This window comes from Nansenia antarctica (genome assembly GCF_963989245.1).
Source record: "Nansenia antarctica genome assembly, contig: SCAFFOLD_434, whole genome shotgun sequence".
Taxonomy (NCBI): domain Eukaryota; kingdom Metazoa; phylum Chordata; class Actinopteri; order Argentiniformes; family Microstomatidae; genus Nansenia; species Nansenia antarctica.
Genome location: NW_027662901.1, coordinates 12,501 through 35,581, shown reverse-complemented (window position 1 = coordinate 35,581; position 23,081 = coordinate 12,501). Strand labels below are relative to the sequence as shown.

The 23,081-nt window shown below is 54.5% G+C and overlaps 1 protein-coding gene across 1 annotated transcript in view; it reads left to right on the top strand.

Annotated features, from left to right (window-relative positions):
* Positions 1 to 453: 453 nt before the first annotated feature.
* The window catches only part of LOC308175407 (putative ferric-chelate reductase 1), a gene marked incomplete at both ends in the record, with an annotated part of 26,307 nt that continues 3,679 nt past the window's right edge, over positions 454 to 23,081 (top strand). The window contains 8 exons of the mRNA XM_080551077.1: positions 454 to 513; positions 2,832 to 3,030; positions 3,479 to 3,618; positions 4,569 to 4,663; positions 7,236 to 7,419; positions 8,480 to 8,590; positions 9,339 to 9,498; positions 17,325 to 17,537. Coding sequence (XP_080407203.1) covers positions 454 to 513; positions 2,832 to 3,030; positions 3,479 to 3,618; positions 4,569 to 4,663; positions 7,236 to 7,419; positions 8,480 to 8,590; positions 9,339 to 9,498; positions 17,325 to 17,537 — 1,162 coding nt within the window. The remainder of the gene's footprint in view (positions 514 to 2,831; positions 3,031 to 3,478; positions 3,619 to 4,568; positions 4,664 to 7,235; positions 7,420 to 8,479; positions 8,591 to 9,338; positions 9,499 to 17,324; positions 17,538 to 23,081) is intronic.

The window sequence follows — 23,081 nt, the reverse complement described above, 5'->3', positions numbered from 1 at the left end:
AGCTGTAATGAAGCCCACCGTTCTGGCTGCAGTGGAGCTCCCCAGAGCCGAGACGACATGGTAGTAGCGTGCGGCGTCGTCTGCAATCCCACGGAGGGCGAACTGCGCCTCCGTCTGTGCGAACCATGCTGCCGCGGACGTCTCCCAAAACTCCGGCAATTTGAGAATAACGGCGTTATTTGCCATGTTCGGTTCAGTCTCGGATACTTCAACGGGACTGACGTCGGGGTCACCAATGTAGTGCCGAGAGATGGGAGTCGGAGGCGGCGTATCAAATGTCACAGCTAGACGTTTATTAACAGACATGAACAAGTTGCTACCACACACTTAAAACAGGAACTAAAACTGAGTACCACCCACTTAACCCTCCGTACGGAACAATACTCCCAACTATTAGTTCCGGGGGTGAATTATGTTAACCCACCACAATATACTCCAGCCTACTGGACATCTATGGCCTCAGGCTCTCCTCCTGCAAGCCACGCCCCTGAGCCGTCATTGGTCGACTCTCGGGTAAAGGTCATGCGGAGGATGTTATCAGTGATACTTTATTGATAAGGCCTTCAAGGTGACACACACACGCAGACAAGCAGCTGTCCTGACTGACAGAGACATTACCATAGTCAGACTAACAGACAGAGACATTACCATAGTGTGACTGACAGACAGAGACATTACCATAGTGTGACTGACAGACAGAGACATTACCATAGTGTGACTGACAGACAGAGACATTACCATAGTGTGACTGACAGACAGAGACATTACCATAGTGTGACTGACAGACCAGGAACATTACCATAGTGGGAGGAGGGATTACACCACAGTCTGCTGAGGGTGAGTAAAGGATCTGATCGAGGGTCTAGGACTGGGGTTGAAGCTGGGGTTAGGTTAGGGTTGAAGCTGGAGTTAGGGTTTGTGTTAGGTTGGGGCTGGGGTTAGTGTTGGGTTAGTGTTGGGGTTAGTGTTAGTGTTAGGGTTGGTGTTGGGTTGGGACTGTGGTTGAAGCTGGCGTTAGGGTTAGTGTTGGGTTAGTGTTGGGGTTAGGGTTAGTGTTAGTGTTAGGGTTGGTGTTGGGTTGGGACTGGGGTTGAAGCTGGGGTTAGGGTTAGGTTAGGATTGAAGCTGGGGTTAGGGATGGTGTTAGGTTGGGGCTGGGGTTAGTGTTGAGTTAGTGTTGGGGCTGGGGTTAGGGTTAGGGCTGGGGCTGGGGCTGGGGTTAGGGTTGGGTTAGGGTTGGGTTAGGGTTGGGTTAGGGTTGGGTTAGTGTTGGGTTAGGGTTGGGATAGGGTTGGGTTGGGGTTAGGGTTAGGGCTGGGGCTGGGGTTAGTGTTGGGTTAGGGTTGGCTTAGTGTTAGGGTTAGGGTTAGGTTGGGGTGCTTCCATGTCTCCAGATTTTCCACATACTTGAAATGTAAACATGTCTGATTTGCGTTATAATATGTTGTATAATGTTATAATATTGTCATTATTCATTGTTAGGTAGATTATTATACCAAGGGAGGCTGGGGGAGGTAGAACACCAGGGGAGGCTGGGGGAGGTAGAACACCAGGGGCGGCTGGGGGAGGTAGAACACCAGGGGAGGCTGGGGGAGGTAGAACACCAGGGGAGGCTGGGGGAGGTAGAACACCAGGGGAGGCTGGGGGAGGTAGAACACCAGGGGAGGCTGGGGGAGGTAGAACACCAGGGGAGGCTGGGGGAGGTAGAACTCCAGGGGAGGCTGGGGGAGGTAGAACACCAGGGGAGGCTGGGGGAGGTAGAACACCAGGGGAGGCTGGGGGAGGTAGAACACCAGGGGAGGCTGGGGGAGGTAGAACACCAGGGGAGGCTTCGGGAGGTAGAACACCAGGGGAGGCTGGGGGAGGTAGAACACCAGGGGAGGCTGGGGGAGGTAGAACACCAGGGGGAGGCTGGGGGAGGTAGAACACCAGGGGAGGCTGGGGGAGGTAGAACACCAGGGGAGGCTGGGGGAGGTAGAACACCAGGGGAGGCTGGGGGAGGTAGAACACCAGGGGAGGCTGGGGGAGGTAGAACACCAGGGGAGGCTGGGGGAGGTAGAACACCAGGGGAGGCTGGGGGAGGTAGAACACCAGGGGAGGCTGGGGGAGGTAGAACACCAGGGGAGGCTGGGGGAGGTAGAACACCAGGGGAGGCTGGGGGAGGTAGAACACCAGGGGAGGCTGGGGGAGGTAGAACACCAGGGGAGGCTGGGGGAGGTAGAACACCAGGGGAGGCTGGGGGAGGTAGAACACCAGGGGAGGCTGGGGGAAGTAGAACACCAGGGGAGGCTGGGGGAGGTAGAACACCAGGGGAGGCTGGGGGAGGTAGAACACCAGGGGAGGCTGGGGGAGGTAGAACACCAGGGGAGGTTGGGGGAAGTAGAACACCAGGGGAGGCTGGGGGAGGTAGAACTCCAGGGGAGGCTGGGGGAGGTAGAACACCAGGGGAGGTTGGGGGAGGCAGAACACCAGGGGAGGCTGGGGGAGGTAGAACACCAGGGGAGGCTGGGGGAGGTAGAACACCAGGGGAGGCTGGGGGAGGTAGAACACCAGGGGAGGCTGGGGGAGGTAGAACACCAGGGGAGGATGGGGGAGGCAGAACACCAGGGGAGGCTAGGGGAGGTAGAACACCAGGGGAGGCTGGGGGAGGTAGAACACCAGGGGAGGCTGGGGGAGGTAGAACACCAGGGGGAGGCTGGGGGAGGTAGAACACCAGGGGAGGCTGGGGGAGGTAGAACACCAGGGGAGGCTGGGGGAGGTAGAACACCAGGGGAGGCTGGGGGAGGTAGAACACCTCCTGACCTCCATGTTTGGTCGTGTCTCCTCTCCAGATGGGCGTCGGCCTGCTGCGCCTGCTGCTGATAGGCCAGGCTCTGCTGTGCAGCCCTGTGATTGGCTACCCTGACGGGAAGGTGGAGGCGTCCTGCAGCAGTCTGGAGCCCAAACACGGGACGCACGCCATGCCTGGCCCCGCCCCCTACGCCCTGACCCTCAACACCTCCACCTTCAGCCCTGGGGACCGCGTCAGAGGTGACCCCTGACCCCTAACCCTGACCTTAACCCTAACCCTGATGATGTGTCAATACAGTCATGTCATCTCTCTCTCTCTCTCTCTCTCTGTCTCTCTCTCTGTCTCTCTGTCTCTCTCTCTCTCTCTGTCTCTCTCTCTCTCTGTCTCTCTCTCTCTGTCTCTCTCTCTGTCTCTCTGTCTCTCTCTCTCTCTGTCTCTCTCTCTGTCTCTCTGTCTCTCTCTCTCTCTGTCTCTCTCTCTCTCGGTCTCTCTCTCTCTGTCTCTCTCTCTGTCTCTCTGTCTCTCTCTCTCTCTCTGTCTCTCTCTCTCTCTCTCTCTGTCTCTCTCTCTCTGTCTCTCTCTCTGTCTCTCTGTCTCTCTCTCTCTCTCTCTGTCTCTCTCTCTCTCTCTGTCTCTCTCTCTCTCTCTCTCTCTCTCTCTCTCTCTCTCTCTCTCTCACACACACAGTGACCCTCTCAGGCTCCTCCTACTTCGAGGGCTTCTTGCTCCAGGCTCGGGACCCGGCCAATGAGACGGGAGGAGCTGTGGGCTCGTTCAGCCTGACCAATCACCATGTCACACAGCTGCTCACCTGTAACAACATCCAGGTAGGGGGGGGGGGACCAATCACCATGTCACACAGCTGCTCACCTGTAACAACATCCAGGTAGGGGGGGGGGACCAATCACCATGTCACACAGCTGCTCACCTGTAACAACATCCAGGTAGGGGGGGGGGACCAATCACCATGTCACACAGCTGCGGAGGAGGGAGGGTGAAGGAGGGAGGGATGGAGGGATGGTGAAGGTGTGTTGTCATGGTGAAGGTGTGTTGTCATGGTGAAGGTGTGTTGTCATGGTGATGGTGTGTTGTCATGGTGATGGTGTGTTGTCATGGTGAAGGTGTGTTGTCATGGTGAAGGTGTGTTGTCATGGTGATGGTGTGTTGTCATGGTGATGGTGTGTTGTCATGGTGATGGTGTGTTGTCATGGTGATGGGGTGGTTGCCATGGACTCTGGGGTGGTTGCCATGGACTTTGGGGTGGTTGCCATGGACTCTGGGGTGGTTGCCATGGACTTTGGGGTGGTTGCCATGGACTCTGGGGTGGTTGCCATGGACTCTGGGGTGGTTGCCATGGACTCTGGGGTGGTTGCCATGGACTCTGGGGTGGTTGCCATGGTCTTGGTGAAGGTGTGTTGTCATGGTGAAGGTGTGTTGTCATGGTGATGGTGTGTTGTCATGGTGATGGTGTGTTGTCATGGTGAAGGTGTGTTGTCATGGTGATGGAGGTGTGTTGTCATGGTGATGGAGGAGTGTAGTCATGGTGAAGGTGTGTTGTCATGGTGATGGAGGTATGTTGTCATGGTGATGGAGGTGTGTAGTCATGGTGATGGAGGAGTGTTGTCATGGTGATGGAGGAGTGTTGTCATGGTGATGGAGGAGAGTTGTCATGGTGATGGAGGAGTGTTGTCATGGTGATGGAGGAGTGTTGTCATGGTGATGGAGGAGTGTTGTCATGGTGATGGAGGAGTGTTGTCATGGTGATGTGTGTCTCCAGGGTTCGGCTGTCAGCCAGACCAGCGACGCCAGACAGACGGACGTCCAGGTGGTCTGGACCGCCCCCCCCCACGGCCCCCCCTCCCTGCACTTCCTGTGAGTCTGTCTGCCTGTCTGCCTGTCTGCCTGTCTGTCTGCCTGTCTGTCTGTCTGTCTGACTGTCTAGTCAATTTTCCATGTCACTGAAGGGGGTTTCACACCACCAAGGAACCGTTCACGTTCACGTTCACGTTCACGTTCACGTTCGCTAACACAGTCTGGAACCGGCCGGCGCGTTCCGACCAAAAATAAATTAGTTTCGTAGCCTGAAAAGTTGGTTCACAGCAGGAACCAGAAAATAGTGGTTCTCAAGCGGGAACCAAAACCGAGAATAGTCACGTCATCAGTGGGTGTGTCTATGACATCATCCGTGGGTGTGTCTATGACATCATCAGTGGGTGTGTCATATTCTAGGCTGCAGTGACCAGCAAGAAGGAAGGAGACATCTAATCTAAATCTAATCAGTAGTGATCAAATTTAAAAAAAATATCGAAAGTTTCATCTTCCTCACATGCTCAGCAAACACACACACACACACACACACACACACACACATACACACACACACACACACACACACACACACACACACACGCGAACACCAGCTTCGTAAGCCATTTCTATTCCAGTAATGGAGCAGCTGATTAGTAAGAGAACGCATGTAGAAAGTGTCTTTTGTTTTGTTTCATAGGAAATAGTGGTTATTTCAGATACTGTAGTGGAAGATATTATCCTCATTTCCAGTAAAGTAGCTGCCATCTAGTTGTTCTGGTTACACTGGTATGAACCCTGATGGTTCTGGTTACACTGGTATGAACCCTGATGGTTCTGGTTACACTGGTATGAACCCTGATGGTTCTGGTTACACTGGTATGAACGCTGTTGGTTCTGGTTACACTGGTATGAATCCTGATGGTTCTGGTTACACTGGTATGAACGCTGTTGGTTCTGGTTACACTGGTATGAACGCTGATGGTTCTGGTTACACTGGTATGAACCCTGATGGTTCTGGTTACACTGGTATGAACCCTGATGGTTCTGGTTACACTGGTATGAACCCTGATGGTTCTGGTTACACTGGTATGAACCCTGATGGTTCTGGTTACACTGATATGAACCCTGATGGTTCTGGTTACACTGGTATGAACCCTGATGGTTCTGGTTACACTGGTATGAACCCTGATGGTTCTGGTTACACTGGTATGAACACTGATGGTTCTGGTTACACTGATATGAACCCTGATGGTTCTGGTTACACTGGTATGAACCCTGATGGTTCTGGTTACACTGGTATGAACCCTGATGGTTCTGGTTACACTGGTATGAACCCTGATGGTTCTGGTTACACTGGTATGAACGCTGATGGTTTTGGTTACACTGGTATGAACCCTGATGGTTCTGGTTACACTGCTATGAACCCTGATGGTTTTGGTTACACTGGTATGAACCCTGATGGTTCTGGTTACACTGGTATGAACCCTGATGGTTTTGGTTACACTGGTATGAACCCTGATGGTTCTGGTTACACTGGTATGAACCCTGATGGTTCTGGTTACACTGGTATGAACCCTGATGGTTCTGGTTACACTGGTATGAACCCTGATGGTTCTGGTTACACTGGTATGAACCCTGATGGTTCTGGTTACACTGGTATGAACCCTGATGGTTCTGGTTACACTGGTATGAACCCTGATGGTTCTGGTTACACTGGTATGAACGCTGATGGTTCTGGTTACACTGGTATGAACCCTGATGGTTCTGGTTACACTGGTATGAACCCTGATGGTTTTGGTTACACTGGTATGAACCCTGATGGTTCTGGTTACACTGGTATGAACGCTGTTGGTTCTGGTTACACTGGTATGAATCCTGATGGTTCTGGTTACACTGGTATGAACGCTGTTGGTTCTGGTTACACTGGTATGAACGCTGTTGGTTCTGGTTACACTGGTATGAACGCTGATGGTTCTGGTTACACTGGTATGAACGCTGATGGTTCTGGTTACACTGGTATGAACCCTGATGGTTCTGGTTACACTGGTATGAACGCTGATGGTTCTGGTTACACTGGTATCAAGGTTCTGAGGTTCCAGGACGCGAACGAGAACGTTTCCTTGGTGGTGTGAAAGTCCTGTGAATGATCAATGATCTACCTATCAGAATTTATAGCATGAGATGATAACGTCTGTGTGTGTGTGTGTGTGTGTGTGTGTGTGTCCATGCAGGGTAACCGTGGTAACCCACTACAAGGTCTACTATGTGAAGGTTGCCAGCCCAGTGATCTACCAGGGTGGTGTCACCCCCCCCACCCCCTCCACCCCCCCCAGGACTACCACCCACCCCTCCACCACCCCCGCCGTCCTGCCCGGCCCTGTAAGACCCCTGACCCTGACCTCTGACCCCTAGCCTGACCCTAACCTGACCCTGTTATACCTGACCCTGACCCTGACCCTAACCTGACTGAGTTTACATGATTAGAATGTATTGTAACACTCTCTCTCTCTGTGTGTCACATTCTGTCTCTGTGTCCCTCTCTCTCCCTCTCTCTCTGTCTCTGTGTCTCTCTCTCTCTCTGTCTCTCTCTGTCTCTCTCTCTCCCTCCCTCCCTCCCTCCCTCCCCCCAGTTCAGCTCAGAGGGGTGTGGCCTGTTGAAGTCCTGTCTGTTAGACCCGGTGGGCTGCGACCCGGAAGTGGACCCCCAGTGCTACTTCCTGTCCGTGACCCCTGACCCCTGGGGTCAGGCCGTGGCGTTTGAGCTCAGCGGGCCGGCGGAGGGTTATGTGTCCTTCGCCCTGTCACATGACCAGTGGATGGTGAGGACTGGTCATACTGGTCATACTGGTTATACTGGTTATATTGTTTCCCGGACGAGCCCCCAATTGTTACGGGACTTGAGGGCCGTTTTAAAGGCGTCCAGGGTGGGGATGTTGCGGGTGGGGGGGTCGGGGGGTCGGGGGGGGCAAGGAGAGAGTTCCAGAGGGTGGGGGGGGCAGGGAGAGAGTTCCAGAGGGTGGGGGGGGCAGGGAGAGAGTTCCTGAGGGTGGGGGGGGCAGGGAGAGAGTTCCAGAGGGTGGGGGGGCAGGGAGAGAGTTCCAAAGGGTGGGGGGGGCAGGGAGAGAGTTCCAGAGGGTGGGGGGGGCAGGGAGAGAGTTCCAGAGGGTGGGGGGGGGGGAGAGAGTTCCAGAGGGTGGGGGGGGCAGGGAGAGAGTTCCAGAGGGTGGGGGGGGCAGGGAGAGAGTTCCAGAGGGTGGGGGGGGCAGGGAGAGAGTTCCAGAGGGTGGGGGGGGGCAGGGAGAGAGTTCCAGAGGGTGGGGGGGGGGGCAGGGAGAGAGTTCCAGAGGGTGGGGGGGGCAGGGAGAGAGTTCCAGAGGGTGGGGGGGCAGGGAGAGAGTTCCAGAGGGTGGGGGGGGCAGGGAGAGAGTTCCAGAGGGTGGGGGGGCAGGGAGAGAGTTCCAGAGGGTGGGGGGGCAGGGAGAGAGTTCCAGAGGGTGGGGGCTGGTGCGCAGGTTGGTGGGTTGGTGCGGGGTTGGGGTCTGAAGACCACAGGCTTGTGGGCAGAGGAGGTTGGATAAGTACTGTGTGTGTGTGTGTGTGTCTGTGTGTCTGTCTGTGTGTCTGTCTGTGTGTCTGTGTCTGTGTGTGTGTCTGTCTGTGTGTCTGTCTGTGTGTGTCTGTGTGTGTGTCTGTGTGTGTGTCTGTCTGTGTGTGTGTCTGTCTGTGTGTCTGTCTGTGTGGTTGTGTGTGTCTGTGTGTGTGTCTGTCTGTGTGTGTCTGTGTGTGTGTCTGTGTGTGTGTCTGTCTGTGTGTGTGTCTGTCTGTGTGTCTGTCTGTGTGTCTGTCTGTGTGGTTGTGTGTGTTTGTGTGTGTGTTCAGGGGGATGATGATGTGTACCTTTGTGTGAGTGGGGGAGGAGGAGGAGGAGGAGGGGTGGAGGTGAACGCCGCCTATGTCACAGGAAGGACACACCCCCAGGAAGCCTCTCAGGTGAGACACACACACACACACACACACACACACACACCTTCACAAGCTTGTTTAACCTGTCTCTTCAACTGTCTGTCTTCCCTCCTGACTGGAAATCTGCCATGATCTTCCACCTCACACACAACCCCCCCCCCCCCTCTCTCTTTTCACACACGGGTTAGTTGACAATGGGCCAGTTTCACAGACAAGGCTTAAGCCTAATCCTGGACTAAATAGCATCTTCAATGGAGATTTTACATTGAAAGTGTGATTTAGTCCAGGACTAGGCTTAAGCCTTGTCTGTGAAACCGGCCCTTTGTGTTTTATTTATTTTATCTTCACTGTCTTTGCCGTTCTCATGTATTGTAAGGGGCGGCTGTGACTCAGGAGGTAGAGCCGCCGTCTAATGATCGCAAGGTCCTTGGGCAAGACACTGAATCCCCAAAATTGCTCCCAGTGAGCAGGCCGGCGCCTTGCATGGCAGCTTGCCGCCATTGGTGTGTGAATGGGTGTGTGAATGGGTGAATGAGAGGCCATTGTAAAGCGCTTTGGAGCAGAAAAAAGGCGCTATATAAGTGCAATCCATTTACCATGTATTGTTCTGTGTCGACCCTGAGTATTTCTGTTCATGTTTGTTTTTATTCTTGCCGGGGCCTCTTGGCCAGATCATCATTGAAAATGATGAATTTGTTCACAGTTTTTTTTATCTGGTAAAATAAAGGTAAAATAAAACATAAATGAAGCCAGTGCGCTCCTGGTCCTCTTCTAGAACGTTCTGACAGACGTGGCCTGGCGACTGGCTGATGGAGTGATCCAGTGTCGCTTCAGCCGACCCGTCCACACCCCCCAGGACCAGGACCAGGACCAGGCCCGCTTCAGTCTGGACCAGCCCTACTACCTCTTCATAGCCCACGGCACCGCCGACTATGGTGAGGCTGGGGGAGGTAGAACACCAGGGGAGGCTGGGGGAGGTAGAACACCAGGGGAGGCTGGGGGAGGTAGAACACCAGGGGAGGCTGGGGGAGGTAGAACACCAGGGGAGGCTGGGGGAGGTAGAACACCAGGGGAGGCTGGGGGAGGTAGAACACCAGGGGAGGCTGGGGGAGGTAGAACACCAGGGGAGGTTGGGGGAGGCAGAACACCAGGGGAGGCTGGGGGAGGTAGAACACCAGGGGAGGCTGGGGGAGGTAGAACACCAGGGGAGGCTGGGGGAGGTTGAACACCAGGGGAGGCAGAACACCAGGGGAGGCTGGGGGAGGTAGAACACCAGGGAAGGCCAGGGGAGGCTGGGGGAGGTAGAACACCAGGGGAGGCTGTGGGAGGTAGAACACCAGGGGGAGGCTGGTGGAGGTAGAACACCAGGGGAGGCAGAACACCAGGGGAGGCTGGGGGAGGTAGAACACCAGGGGAGGCTGGGGGAGGTAGAACACCAAGGGAGGCTGGGGGAGGTAGAACACCAGGGGAGGCTGGGGGAGGTAGACCACCAGGGGAGGCTGGGGAGGTAGAACACCAGGGGAGACTGGGGGAGGTAGAACACCAGGGGAGGTAGAACACCAGGGGAGGTAGAACACCAGGGGAGGCTGGGGGAGGTAGAACACCAGGGGAGGCTGGGGGAGGTAGACCACCAGGGGAGGCTGGGGAGGTAGAACACCAGGGGAGGCTGGGGGAGGTAGAACACCAGGGGAGGTAGAACACCAGGGGAGGTAGAACACCAGGGGAGGCTGGGGGAGGTAGCACACCAAGGGAGACTGGGGGGGCAGGGTTCCCACGGGTCCTTGAAATCCTTGAATGTTTGTGTCTCTCTCTCTCTAAAACCATCTAGTGTTCACACATTCAAGCCTCTCTTTTTAATTGTTGTCTGTGAGCGGATAGTTCCTATTATATACATTCTCATCTAGATCTGTCTCAAACTATGCCGTGTTGGGTCCTTGAATTTGAGGGAATTGAGTATCAAATTGATTTCATATTACGCATACGCATAAAACGTTTAATCTCTCTCTCTCTGGTTTGCTGCGTTGCAAACCGTTCCTTTTATCACCTCCGCTGACTCCTGCACCTTAACCCCCGGAGGTGATAACACACACACACACACACACACACACACACACACACACACACACACACACACACACACACACAGTCCCCTCTGGTTATAGATTCACAGTCCTGACATCAGTGTTTCCTAACGGGGTCAACAGGTTTGTGTTTTATGCGTGTGTGTGTGTGTGTGTGTGTGTGTGTGTGTGTGTATTACCTCCGGGGGTAGTAAAGTTATTGGTGTTTAATTCCCCTGTGATTCCCTGCGGAGCGTCATGTGGTTGAGGAGGTGAACGAGTCCGTCTGAGTTTGTCTGTTTGTGACGGAGAGAACTTTACACAAATTCATACATGACAATAAAAAGATAAGCTAAACATACGCAGAGCTCAACCGACCTTTTCCCATTGAGCATCATTCTGTTCTTTGCTGCCCATTCGTCCAGACGGACAGCCCGATGTCATCTGCATATCATCTGCATATCATCTGCATATCCCACATCCAGAGTGTCCTCAGACATAGCCTCCCGGGTGGCCATATAGAGGAGGAAGACATGTGGGGAAGCTACCCCCCCTTGTAGCACCCCAGATGTGACTGAGAGGCTGTCAGACATGTGATGTAGCTGTGTGTCCAGGCTGTCAGACATGTGATGTAGCTGTGTGTCCAGACTGTCAGACATGTGATGTAGCCGTGTGTCCAGGCGGTCAGACATGTGATGTAGCCGTGTGTCCAGACTGTCAGACATGTGATGTAGCTGTGTGTCCAGGCGGTCAGACATGTGATGTAGCTGTGTGTCCAGGCGGTCAGACAGACATGTGATGTAGCTGTGTGTCCAGGCAGACAGACATGTGATGTAGCTGTGTGTCCAGGCAGACAGACATGTGATGTAGCTGTGTGTCCAGGCTGTCAGACATGTGATGTAGCTGTGTGTCCAGACTGTCAGACAGACATGTGATGTAGCTGTGTGTCCAGGCTGTCAGACATGTGATGTAGCTGTGTGTCCAGGCGGTCAGACATGTGATGTAGCCGTGTGTCCAGGCAGACAGACATGTGATGTAGCTGTGTGTCCAGGCGGTCAGACAGACATGTGATTGTGGACTTCAGCTCTGCCTTCAACACCATCCTTCCAGACAGGCTAGTGACCAAACTACTAGACCTGGGACTATCACACTCTATCTGTGCATGGATCAAGGACTTCCTGTCTGACCGCCCCCAGAGGGTGCGGGTGGGCTCCCACACCTCCACAGCCCTCAGACTCAGCACTGGGTCCCCCCAGGGCTGCGTGCTAAGCCTCATCTTCTACAACCTCTACACCTACGACTTCACCCACGTCCACCCCAGCAACTCCATCGTAAAGTTTGCAGACGACACCACCGTGGTGGGCTGCATCTCGGGGGGGGACGAGGCGGCGTACAGGGATGAGGTGGAGCAGCTGGGCAAGCTGTGCAAGGTTAACAACCTGCTGCTGAACCAGTCAAAGACCCAGGAAATCATCGTGGACTTCAGGAGGAAAAAATATGAGGTCCAGCCCCTGCTCGTCGATGGAGGGAGCGTGGAGAGAGTCTCAACCCTCCGATTCCTGGGGGTGCACATACAGGATGACCTGTCCTGGAAGACCAACACAGCAGCCATCATCAAGAAGGCACAACAGCGGCTCTACTTCCTGAGAGTCCTCAGGAAATACCACCTCAAACAGGAGCTGCTTGTGACCTTCTACCGCTGCACAGTGGAGAGCATCCTCACCTACTGCATCTGCGTGTGGTTCTCCAGCTGCACAGCCGCAGAGAGGAAAGCGCTACAGAGAGTCGTGAGATCGGCCCAGAAGATCATCGGCGCCCCCCTCCCCTCTCTGGAAGAGCTGTACAACACACGCTGTCTCAGGAAGGCCTCCAAGATCTCCAGAGACCCATCCCACCCTGGGAACGAACACTTTGTTCGGCTGCCCTCGGGCAGGCGGTTCAGGACCATGTCCGCAAGGACAAATAGACTGAAGCTCAGCTTCTATTTCATTCAGGCCCTGAACACAGCAAAGACCTAGGTTCTAGGCCCTGGACAATCTAGACAATTTGATGGCAGCTACTAGATTGTAATCAAGTGCAATACTGAAACACAACTGTGAACATTTCAAACCTGCAAACTGCGACACTTTAAATGAATGTGCAATAACACTATGTGCAATATGACAACCCTCGGGTACATAAGGTTCAGAGATAGGAAATGTTAGGATATGTATAGCATAGCATAGAGTACAGCACAGTGTTTTATTTGTATAGTATAGTATAGTGGATAGTGTACATAGCCTTTATTTATGTAAACCAGCTCTTTTCCCTTCTTGTTTTTAGTTTTTTTTTTCTAGCACCAGGGGAGCCCCCCCCCTCCCAAATTTCGTTGTATGGTACCTGTACTATATCAATGACAATAAAGACCATTCATTCATTCATGTAGCTGTGTGTCCAGGCGGTCAGACATGTGATGTAGCTGTGTGTCCAGGCTGTCAGACAGACATGTGATGTAGCTGTGTGTCCAGACTGTCAGAGATGGGCACAGTAACAAGTCCAGTATGTTTTGCATCAGGGTCCCGTGGTCAATTAGGTCAAACGCCTTTGACATTATCTGCCGTCAGTACTCTCACCACTGTTGGTTTGGAGGCGGTTTCAGTGAGCCAGGTGTGTTGTCATGGTGATGGAGGTGTGCATTGGTCTAACTAAAGCTGTTGTGGTGCTGTGCTTGTGTGTGTTGTCATGGTGATGGCTGTGCAGATATCCATATGGGTCTTTACACACGTCGAGCGGTGTGTGTGTGTGTGTGTGTGTGTGTGTGTGTGTGTGTGTGTGCGTGTGCGTGTGCGTGTGCGTGCGCGTGCGCGTGTGTGTGCATGAGCTTTTTTTCAAGACAAATCGTTGTGTTGTTTTCCCTACACAAGAGGTTAGGGAGATGGGACGCCAGTCTGAGATTGAGCCAGGGTCTTGGCCTTTGGGTATGGGACAGACTTTTGACTCTTTCCATACGTCGGGGACACACCCCTGTTGGTAGGAGCAGTTGTCCAGGTGTGTGATGGCCGGGGCCAGGTCCTTAAGCAGCCAGGTCCTCTGCCAGGTCCTTAAGCAGCCAGGTTGGAATACCGTCCGGCCCAGTAAGGGCCAGTAGAGCCTCCTCTAAGGGCTAGCTGCATCTCCCCTAGACTACCGTCTGGTCCAGTCAGGGCTAGCTTCATCTCCCCTAGACTACCGTCTGGCCCAGTCAGGGCTAGCTTCATCACCTAGACTACCGTCTGGTCCAGTCAGGGCTAGCTTCATCTCCCCTAGACTACCGTCTGGTCCAGTCAGGGCTAGCTTCATCACCTAGACTACCGTCTGGTCCAGTCAGGGCTAGCTTCATCTCCCCTAGCTTCATCTCCCCTAGACTACTGAGACTTCATCTCCCCTAGACTACCGTCTGGTCCAGTCAGGGCTAGCTTCATCACCAGTCAGGGCTAACTTCATCTCCTAGACTACCGTCTGGTCCAGTCAGGGCTAGCTTCATCTCCCCTAGACTACCGTCTGGCCCAGTCAGGGCTAGCTTCATCTCCCCTAGACTACCGTCTGGTCCAGTCAGGGCTAGCTTCATCACCTAGACTACCGTCTGGTCCAGTCAGGGCTAGCTTCATCACCTAGACTACTGTCTGGCCCAGTCAGGGCTAGCTTCATCACCTAGACTACCGTCTGGTCCAGTCAGGGCTAGCTTCATCTCCCCTAGACTACCGTCTGGTCCAGTCAGGGCTAGCTTCATCACCTAGACTACCGTCTGGTCCAGTCAGGGCTAGCTTCATCTCCCCTAGACTACCGTCTGGTCCAGTCAGGGCTAGCATCATCACCTAGACTACCGTCTGGCCCAGTCAGGGCTAGCTTCATCTCCCCTAGACTACCGTCTGGTCCAGTCAGGGCTAGCTTCATCACCTAGACTACCGTCTGGTCCAGTCAGGGCTAGCTTCATCACCTAGACTACCGTCTGGCCCAGTCAGGGCTAGCTTCATCACCTAGACTACCGTCTGGTCCAGTCAGGGCTAGCTTCATCTCCCCTAGACTACCGTCTGGTCCAGTCAGGGCTAGCTTCATCACCTAGACTACCGTCTGGCCCAGTCAGGGCTAGCTTAATCACCTAGACTACCGTCTGGTCCAGTCAGGGCTAGCTTCATCACCCTTAGACTACCGTCTGGTCCAGTCAGGGCTAGCATCATCACCTAGACTACCGTCTGGCCCAGTCAGGGCTAGCTTCATCTCCCCTAGACTACCGTCTGGTCCAGTCAGGGCTAGCTTCATCTCCCCTAGACTACCGTCTGGTCCAGTCAGGGCTAGCTTCATCACCTAGACTACCGTCTGGTCCAGTCAGGGCTAGCTTCATCTCCCCTAGACTACCGTCTGACCCAGTCAGGGCTAGCTTCAACACCTAGACCAGTGTTTTTCAACCTTTTTTGTGCCACGGCACATTTCTTACCTTGAAAAAATCCCACGGCACACCGCCATCCCAAATGTTACAAAATGATACATAGTAGCCTATCATATACGTAACATTATATGAACTTGTCGTTATACTCACTCAGTGCGAAGCCTGGCCCTGTATGTTGGCCATGTATATGAGCCTTGCGCACAATTTGTCACTTGCAAGCAGCTTTGCGTCATCACACTTCTCATCAGTTAAAACGGTTTTCAGCTCCTCCCGTAACTCAAACACGCGGGCCGGCACTTTTCCGCGGGACAATCATCGGCGTATGGAGCAATAACGTCTTATGCTGGGCTCCCATCTCTTCACATAATGCTGCATATAAGCGGCTTTTCAGAGGTCTTGTTTTTACAAAGTTTACCATACGAACAACAGCTATCTCCGCTGGTAAAGTCTCGGCAACATAGCTGCTGCTCCATCAGTGCAGACACTTACGCAGCTGTCCCACTGAAGTCCTCCCCTGTTGTTGTTTTTATGCAATGTCTTGCAAAAAATAAATTTTCTGTGATTGTGTCTCCATCCACAAAGGCGTGCATTGGCCAAGAGTTGAGCCAAGACTCAAGTTGCAAAGCAAACTGCCCACTGCCACGTATCTTCTCCAAAACAACATTTTCGATGTCTGCAGACATGTCATCAATGCGTCTGGCAATCATCTTAATCGAGAGGGGAACTTTGGCAATTTCTTTAATGATGTCAGAGCTAAGCATCGTGTTCACAATGGCTTTGCAGTCCAGTAATTTTTATTTATTTTTAAAATTTGTTTTTCAGATTTTATCCCTTTTTCACCCAATTTGGTAGCCAATTGAACCCAACCTAGCATCCAATTATCCCCTGCCTATTGCGAAGGATCCGCCGCATGACCCCGTGGCCGGCAGTCCCAGAAGAGGCCGCCAGGCAGACTAGCTGACTGGCTCCTCGAGCCCAGCACCTGTTATTCCGGCACCCCGGGGGCGCTGTTGCGCGACGGATCCTTGTCCGGAAATACTCCTATACCGCCCTCGGGAGCGGCCGCCCAATATGCCGCTCCCCGTGTGTGCCCCAGCCATATCCGGATCTGGCGAGCTGGGATTCGAACCCAGTCCCCGGTGGGCAGCATGCACTAGTGGCCAGTGCTTAGACCGCTACACCACCGTGGGGCGTTCAGTCCAGTAATATTAATGTCTCTTAGGGTGTGTTCTCACTAGAACATTTGCTTCACTTGGAATCAGAGTTTTGGATAAAATTCGCTTTTGGCGAGAACGCTGCTCGAGGCAGTGCATAGGAAAACAACAGCGGGTGTTTTGACGGGCGTTTTGTTTGCAGATTGTGTTTAAGCTTGCTAGGGACCATGGCACTGTTTGATATCTGTCCACCACAAAGCACAATGGAGTTGGTGCAGCAGGATCCCTCTTCAAATATGTATCCATCTTTGTTGCTAGCGTTGTCACTTGTCTGCCCGCATCTCTAATTCTCTCTAAATATATAAAAATCAACAACGTCAGATTAAGCTATTAATCGCGCTACCGCCACCTGCGCAACCATACGAGAGCAGTTAGATTTTTTTTTTTTTTTTGCGGCTTTATTTTTCTGGACCAATTAAGTGGAATTTGATCATTTCCCACGGCACATCTGATGATCTCTCACGGCACACTAGTGTGCCGCGGCACAGTGGTTGAAAAACACTGACCTAGACTACCGTCTGGCCCAGTCAGGGCTAGCTTCATCTCCCCTAGACTACCGTCTGGTCCAGTCAGGGCTAGCTTCATCACCTAGACTACCGTCTGGTCCAGTCAGGGCTAGCTTCATCACCTAGACTACCGTCTGGCCCAGTCAGGGCTAGCTTCATCACTGAAGAAATACGCTCCTCAATGTCAATGAAGTATTTAATGACACAGATGAAAAAGCCCTGCAACAATACAAACAATAGAAGCATGAATTGAGATAAAGTATAAGCAGGGTAAATGTAATATATATAACTTAACCAGAAACATTAGAATAACCAACTTACAGGAATTAGGTGGACAGCTCAATAGACGGCCACCGTAACATGAACGTCTGAAACTAAACAAATAATAACATGGCCGACTCCTGACTGAGCCGGACAGCATAGCAAACGAGATACTGCCACCTAGTGGACGGCGGTATACCCTTCATCCCCCCCAGTCCGGAAAGCTATAAACTGAAATAGGTAACCGGACTCAGTCCCGCGTCCAACGGCCTGTTTCGGGCTCATAGTGCTTGGGTGGCTCCCTTGTACGGCTAGGCCGCGTAGGACGGGGCAGCGACAGTGGCGACTGCGACACTAGAAGCGAAGCGTTCGGGGTGGCATCAGTGGGTACAGGGTCGCCCTGGGACCCGAGGCCAGGGGCCGCCTCACCAGCAGACGCCGGCAAGGAGGAACCCAGGGCCGCGCCACAGGGTCCATCCGCCAGCTGCTGGACGATCCCCTGGGGCACCACCGGGCACGGTTGGACAGGTAGGGAGCGGTGTACCAGGGGCGCAGGTGGAGGGGACATAGCAGCTGGCTGCTGAGGAGCATAGGGGGTGTAGCCACGGAGGAACCGCCGGTTGCGTAAAGTCAGGCGTCCAGACCCATCAACCTTAACCCGATACTGATCGTGATCACGTGACTCCACCACCACCCCTGACCTGTCCCACTTGTTAGGGCTAGGGCCCTGCTGGTTCTGGAGGAACACCCTCTCACCAAGTGCCAATGGGCGGAGTGGCTTCGAGTGAGCCTGCAGGGACTCAGTGGTACGGGACATCCGGGTCCGAAGGGCATCCTCCTTTGCCGCCCATGCTTGGCGCCAGAGCGGTCGGATATGTGGGTTCGAGAACTTCTCAAGCCTGTTGACGAAGGAAAGCGAACCTCGAAGGGGGTGACCGAAGATAATCTGCGCCGGTGAGAGGTTGCAGTCGGGGTCAGGCGTGTTGCGTAACTGTATCATGGCACGCAGAAAGCGGTCATGATCGAGACTGCCAGTCGGGCCAGTGTTGGACATCAGGAGGCGCTTCGCAGACTTCACTGCAACTTCCGCTCTTCCGTTTGACTGTGGGAAAGCAACAGAGGACACACGGTGTTTGACGCCCCACAAACGGAGGAAGTCCTGTGTCTGGCCTGCTGTGAACTCCGGACCACCGTCGCTCGAAAGTTCCTCCGGCACGCCAAAGGAGCCAAAGAACGCACGGAGGTGGCGAACCAGCCCAGCTGAGCCTCCCATATCAGTGCCTGCTGTGGAGCATAGGACCTCCACCCAGCCCGATAGTCGATCTCCGATAACTAGGTAGTGACGACCTCCATAGTCAAAGAAGTCAGCAAACACCGCCTCGAATGGGGTGGACGGTGGCGAGGATGGTAGGGGGGGCGTGGCTGCTTGTGACGGAGCGTTCTGGTTACAGTCCGCACATCCGTACCTGGCGGCTCGGATGTCCTCTGACATCCCTGGCCAGTAGACTATGGCACGGGCCTGTTGCCCCATCGCCGAGATCCCTTGGTGGGCGGCATGGAGGTGTCGAAGGACGCTGTCGCGGAGGGATGTAGGGACCACGACGCGGTCATGATATAGCAGGACGCCGTCCTGTGCGTAAATGGACTCACAGACTGGTGATAGACTCGCCAGGGCGGGGTCGTTCATATCAACCCTGTCCCCATGTTCGATCAGGTGCAGAAGGTGGCTGAGGCATGCATCACTTGCTGTTTCTCGTGCAAGGACGGTCCAAGAGACGGCTCCGAGCTCTTGTGCATCGGCGCGGATGGAAGCCATAAGTGCTGACTCCACGGCGTCAGGCACGTCCGGCAATCCCAGTGAGAGGCCGTTCGCTGAGCCTGATGGAGACGGATGTCTTGAGGTTGCGTCAGCGGCATAGTTGCTCTTTCCAGGCAGGTGCACAATGTCGAAGCGCCATGGGAGGGTACGCTGCTTGAGTCTAAACAGGCGTGAGTTCGTTATCTCATCTAGCGTACGGTCGCCAAAGATCTTCACCAGGGGCTTATGGTCTGTAACTACGACGAGGTTGTCGCTCCCCTGCGTGAAGTACCGTGCTTGCTCCAGACCCCAGGCCACGGCTAGGGCCTCTCCTTCGATGGCCGCATAGCGCTGTTCGGCCGGGGACAGGAAGCGTGAACCAGCGAGGGTGATCATCCATCCTCCCGGGCAGCAGTCTGGTATGCCCGAGGCGCAGCTACAATGTTGTTGGAGCAGGAAGTAACCAATACCACGCTTGGACCAGTCAGGGCGGAGGCAGGTGCGCTTCTGCATGTCGTAGATCTCCACGCCCTCACGGATGGCCCCGACAATAGCACTTTTGGACGTTTGGAAGGCTTCCTCCAGTTCGGGTGACCATGAGAATTTACAGCGTGGGCTGAGGAATGGCTTGAATGGAGCCATCGTGTTGCGCAGCTGGGCATAGTTCGACACCTGGTTGACAAGGCCGAACCAGCTCCTGACATCCGTCGTGGAGTCCGGGGTGGGGAAGTCTCGGATAGCGTCCAAGTACTTGGGGAGTGGCTCGATAGTAGTGTCCGACACCCTGAAGCCAGCGAACTCGACGTTCCTCTCCGCAAACTGGAACTTGTCCGGGTTCAACACGATGCCTGCCCGGCCGACACGAGTAAGGAAGTCGATGGTCCTCCACCAGTGCTGCTCCAGGTCGGTGTCATAGTGGATGGTGTCATCCACACAACGTTCCTTACGCTCATAGTCCGAGAGGACCGCATCGAAACGGCGGTTGTAGCCATCCCCCGACGATAGGAAACCTTGTGGCGCCCTGGTGTAACGCCAGCGGCCAAAGGGCGTGATGAATGTGGTCAGATGACGATCCGATTCACGCAGGGGCACACTGTGGTAGCCATTCCAGGCGTCCGTGACAGTCTTCCAGGTGTCCTTTGGGATACGACGTGCGAGGTGGAATGGGGACTCGGTGGCGAAAGTCTCACGTAGGCAGAACTTGTTGAGAGGTGAGAGATCCACGGTCCTGCGGGGGGAGCCATTGTGCTTCCGAGTGACCACCATACGATGGCACCATGTCACTGGTTCGCCGTATGGCACACGTTCAATGACACCGAGGGCCTCATCCCGGAGAAGGTCATCGTGGACTCTCTGCTGCCAGTGTAGAGGCACAACGGGCCGCGGTGTGGCATGCTCTTGGCGTGGCTGCGGGGTCCACATGCATTTCGATGGGTGGCCCTTCCATGCACGGCAGCGCCCGATGAGGGCAAGTGTTGAATGTGGATGAGGCGTATCTCCCGAATAGCCAATCCTTCATCCGGCTGTTGTTCTCTGGTGTGACAGGGAAAGGTAGCGCCGTAGGGCGTTCCGGAGGGACCGTACGCTGGGGACATGAGCACTGGGCGCTGTGGGGGTTACTCGGGTCGCCGCAGCCGCCGTTGATGGACCTCGTAGCATTGACGGACAGGGGCTGGTTTGGCGTGTAAGACCCACGCTCGTCGTTGGGCCCCCCTACGATGTCACCTGATGGGAAGTCCATAGACAAGAGGCCGAGGTTGAGCAGCGACTCGTAGGATAGGTACATAGCCCTGACTGAGCTGCTCACGTACACCATGGAGCGGCAGGACGCCACTCCACCGCTGCTGGAGGCTGTCGAGAGTCTAGCGAAGAATGCGCCTTCGACAGCTATGGGGGAGCGGTTGGCGGCCGACATGCTGAGATGGACGGGACGCAGGTCGTCACGTGAGAATCCGCAGGCAATGAACTCCTCTAGGGACCAAAGGTCCGACTGTGCACCAGTGTCCGCGATGGCGGATACCCTCGCCCCGTTGACCGAGCCACGGTCGCCGGTGCCTGCACTCGGTCCGACAGGCATGTCAACCGAGATAGTGATCAGCGCTCGGGGATGGTCTCTCAGCCTGGCCCTTCTCCATTCGCCCTTGGAGAAAATGTGGTGCTCAAGTCTGATGGGCGTGGGGGCGTGGCGTTGGTGGGGACTCCCACGACGTTGGCCAGGGCGGGCATCAGACTGAACCGACGAGATCTGGGAGATCGGTTCTGACTCCACGGCGGCCTGTTGACTGCTGGCAGATGGCTGCGGTCGCCCCTTGCGTCGGCGGGCCCTATAACAGTCGATACAAAGCTGGTGGGGCTTGGTATTCCATCCGCGGGATCCCTCTGAAAAGACATTAAAGGTTCTCTTACACTCTGGGCACGGGGCTCGTTTAGCCACGTCCGCTGGGCCTGGGGTCGGGGTGGGGCTCGCCTGTGGACTCTTTGTCAAGCGCTGGAGTGACGACATGGCCGAAAGGGCGGATGACGGGAGAGCGTTGCGGGCCATCTCTTTATTTTCGACGAGTGCAACCACGTCATTCACTGGCATTTTAAGGATGTCTGGCGTCCCTAGTACCTCTCGGCGAATGTCCGAATCAGAGATACCATTGACTAGAACGTCGCGGATGATGTGGTCGGTATAGTCCACATCCTCGCCACACCCACATACTGTAACATAGGCGCATGTCTCCGCTTTCCCCCGTACTCTGGCAGTGAAGGCGCGGAATGTCTCATCACGCTCCTGGCGTAGCTGGAGCAGCTCGGTGCGCAGGACACATGTGGCGACTGGGATGACTGCTAGTGAACGCAAGGCGGCAATTAGGTGTAGCAAAGGTTCGGAAGCGGCGTTGGGGTTGACTTTCAACAGGCTGTCACCAAGTTCAGGCCCAGCGCACTGAAACAACTGGAAAGGGGCCTCGGCGGCTCCTATGCCTGAGGCAGTGCAGAAGACGTCCCAACGACGGATGAACACGTTCCATTCCTCAATCGATACGCCTACGTCGACTTTAGGCCGATCCAGTTTCGGGCCTCGGGGGGTCGGCGCGGCTGTGACAGGCGATGTGCGTTGATGGGCAAATCCATGATTAGTCAACAGGGCAATGGCGAGTGCTTCGGACACGTTTTCAGTTCTGAAAGCGCAGCCAGGGACAGAGCATGCAACGACGACCATGGCTTCCTGCCTTCTTCATGAAGAAATATGCTCCTCAATGTCAATTATTTAATGACACAGATGAAAAAGCCCTGCAATAATACAAACAATAGAAGCATGAATTGAGATAAAGTATAAGCAGGGTAAATGTAATATATATAACTTAACTAGAAACATTCGAATAACCAACTTACAGGAATTAGGTGGACGGCTCAATAGACGGCCACCGTAACATGAACGTCTGAAACTAAACAAATAATAACATGGCCGACTCCTGACTGAGCCGGACAGCATAGCAAACGAGATACTGCCACCTAGTGGACGGCGGTATACCCTTCAATCACCTAGACTACCGTCTGGTCCAGTCAGGGCTAGCTTCATCACCTAGACTACCGTCTGGTCCAGTCAGGGCTAGCTTCATCTCCCCTAGACTACCGTCTGGTCCAGTCAGGGCTAGCTTCATCTCCCCTAGACTACCGTCTGGTCCAGTCAGGGCTAGCTTCATCACCTAGACTACCGTCTGGTCCAGTCAGGGCTAGCTTCATCTCCCCTAGACTACCGTCTGGTCCAGTCAGGGCTAGCTTCATCACCTAGACTACCGTCTGGTCCAGTCAAGGCTAGCTTCATCACCTAGACTACCGTCTGGCCCAGTCAGGGCTAGCTTCATCTCTCCTAGACTACCGTCTGGTCCAGTCAGGGCTAGCTTCAACACCTAGACTACCGTCTGGTCCAGTCAAGGCTAGCTTCATCACCTAGACTACCGTCTGGTCCAGTCAGGGCAGGCTTCATCTCCCCTAGACTACCGTCTGGTCCAGTCAGGGCTAGCTTCATCACCTAGACTACCGTCTGGTCCAGTCAGGGCTAGCTTCATCACCTAGACTACCGTCTGGTCCAGTCAAGGCTAGCTTCATCTCCCCTAGACTACCGTCTGGCCCAGTCAGGGCTAGCTTCAACACCTAGACTACCGTCTGGTCCAGTCAGGGCTAGCTTCATCACCTAGACTACCGTCTGGTCCAGTCAGGGCTAGCTTCATCACCTAGACTACCGTCTGGTCCAGTCAGGGCTAGCTTCATCTCCCCTAGACTACCGT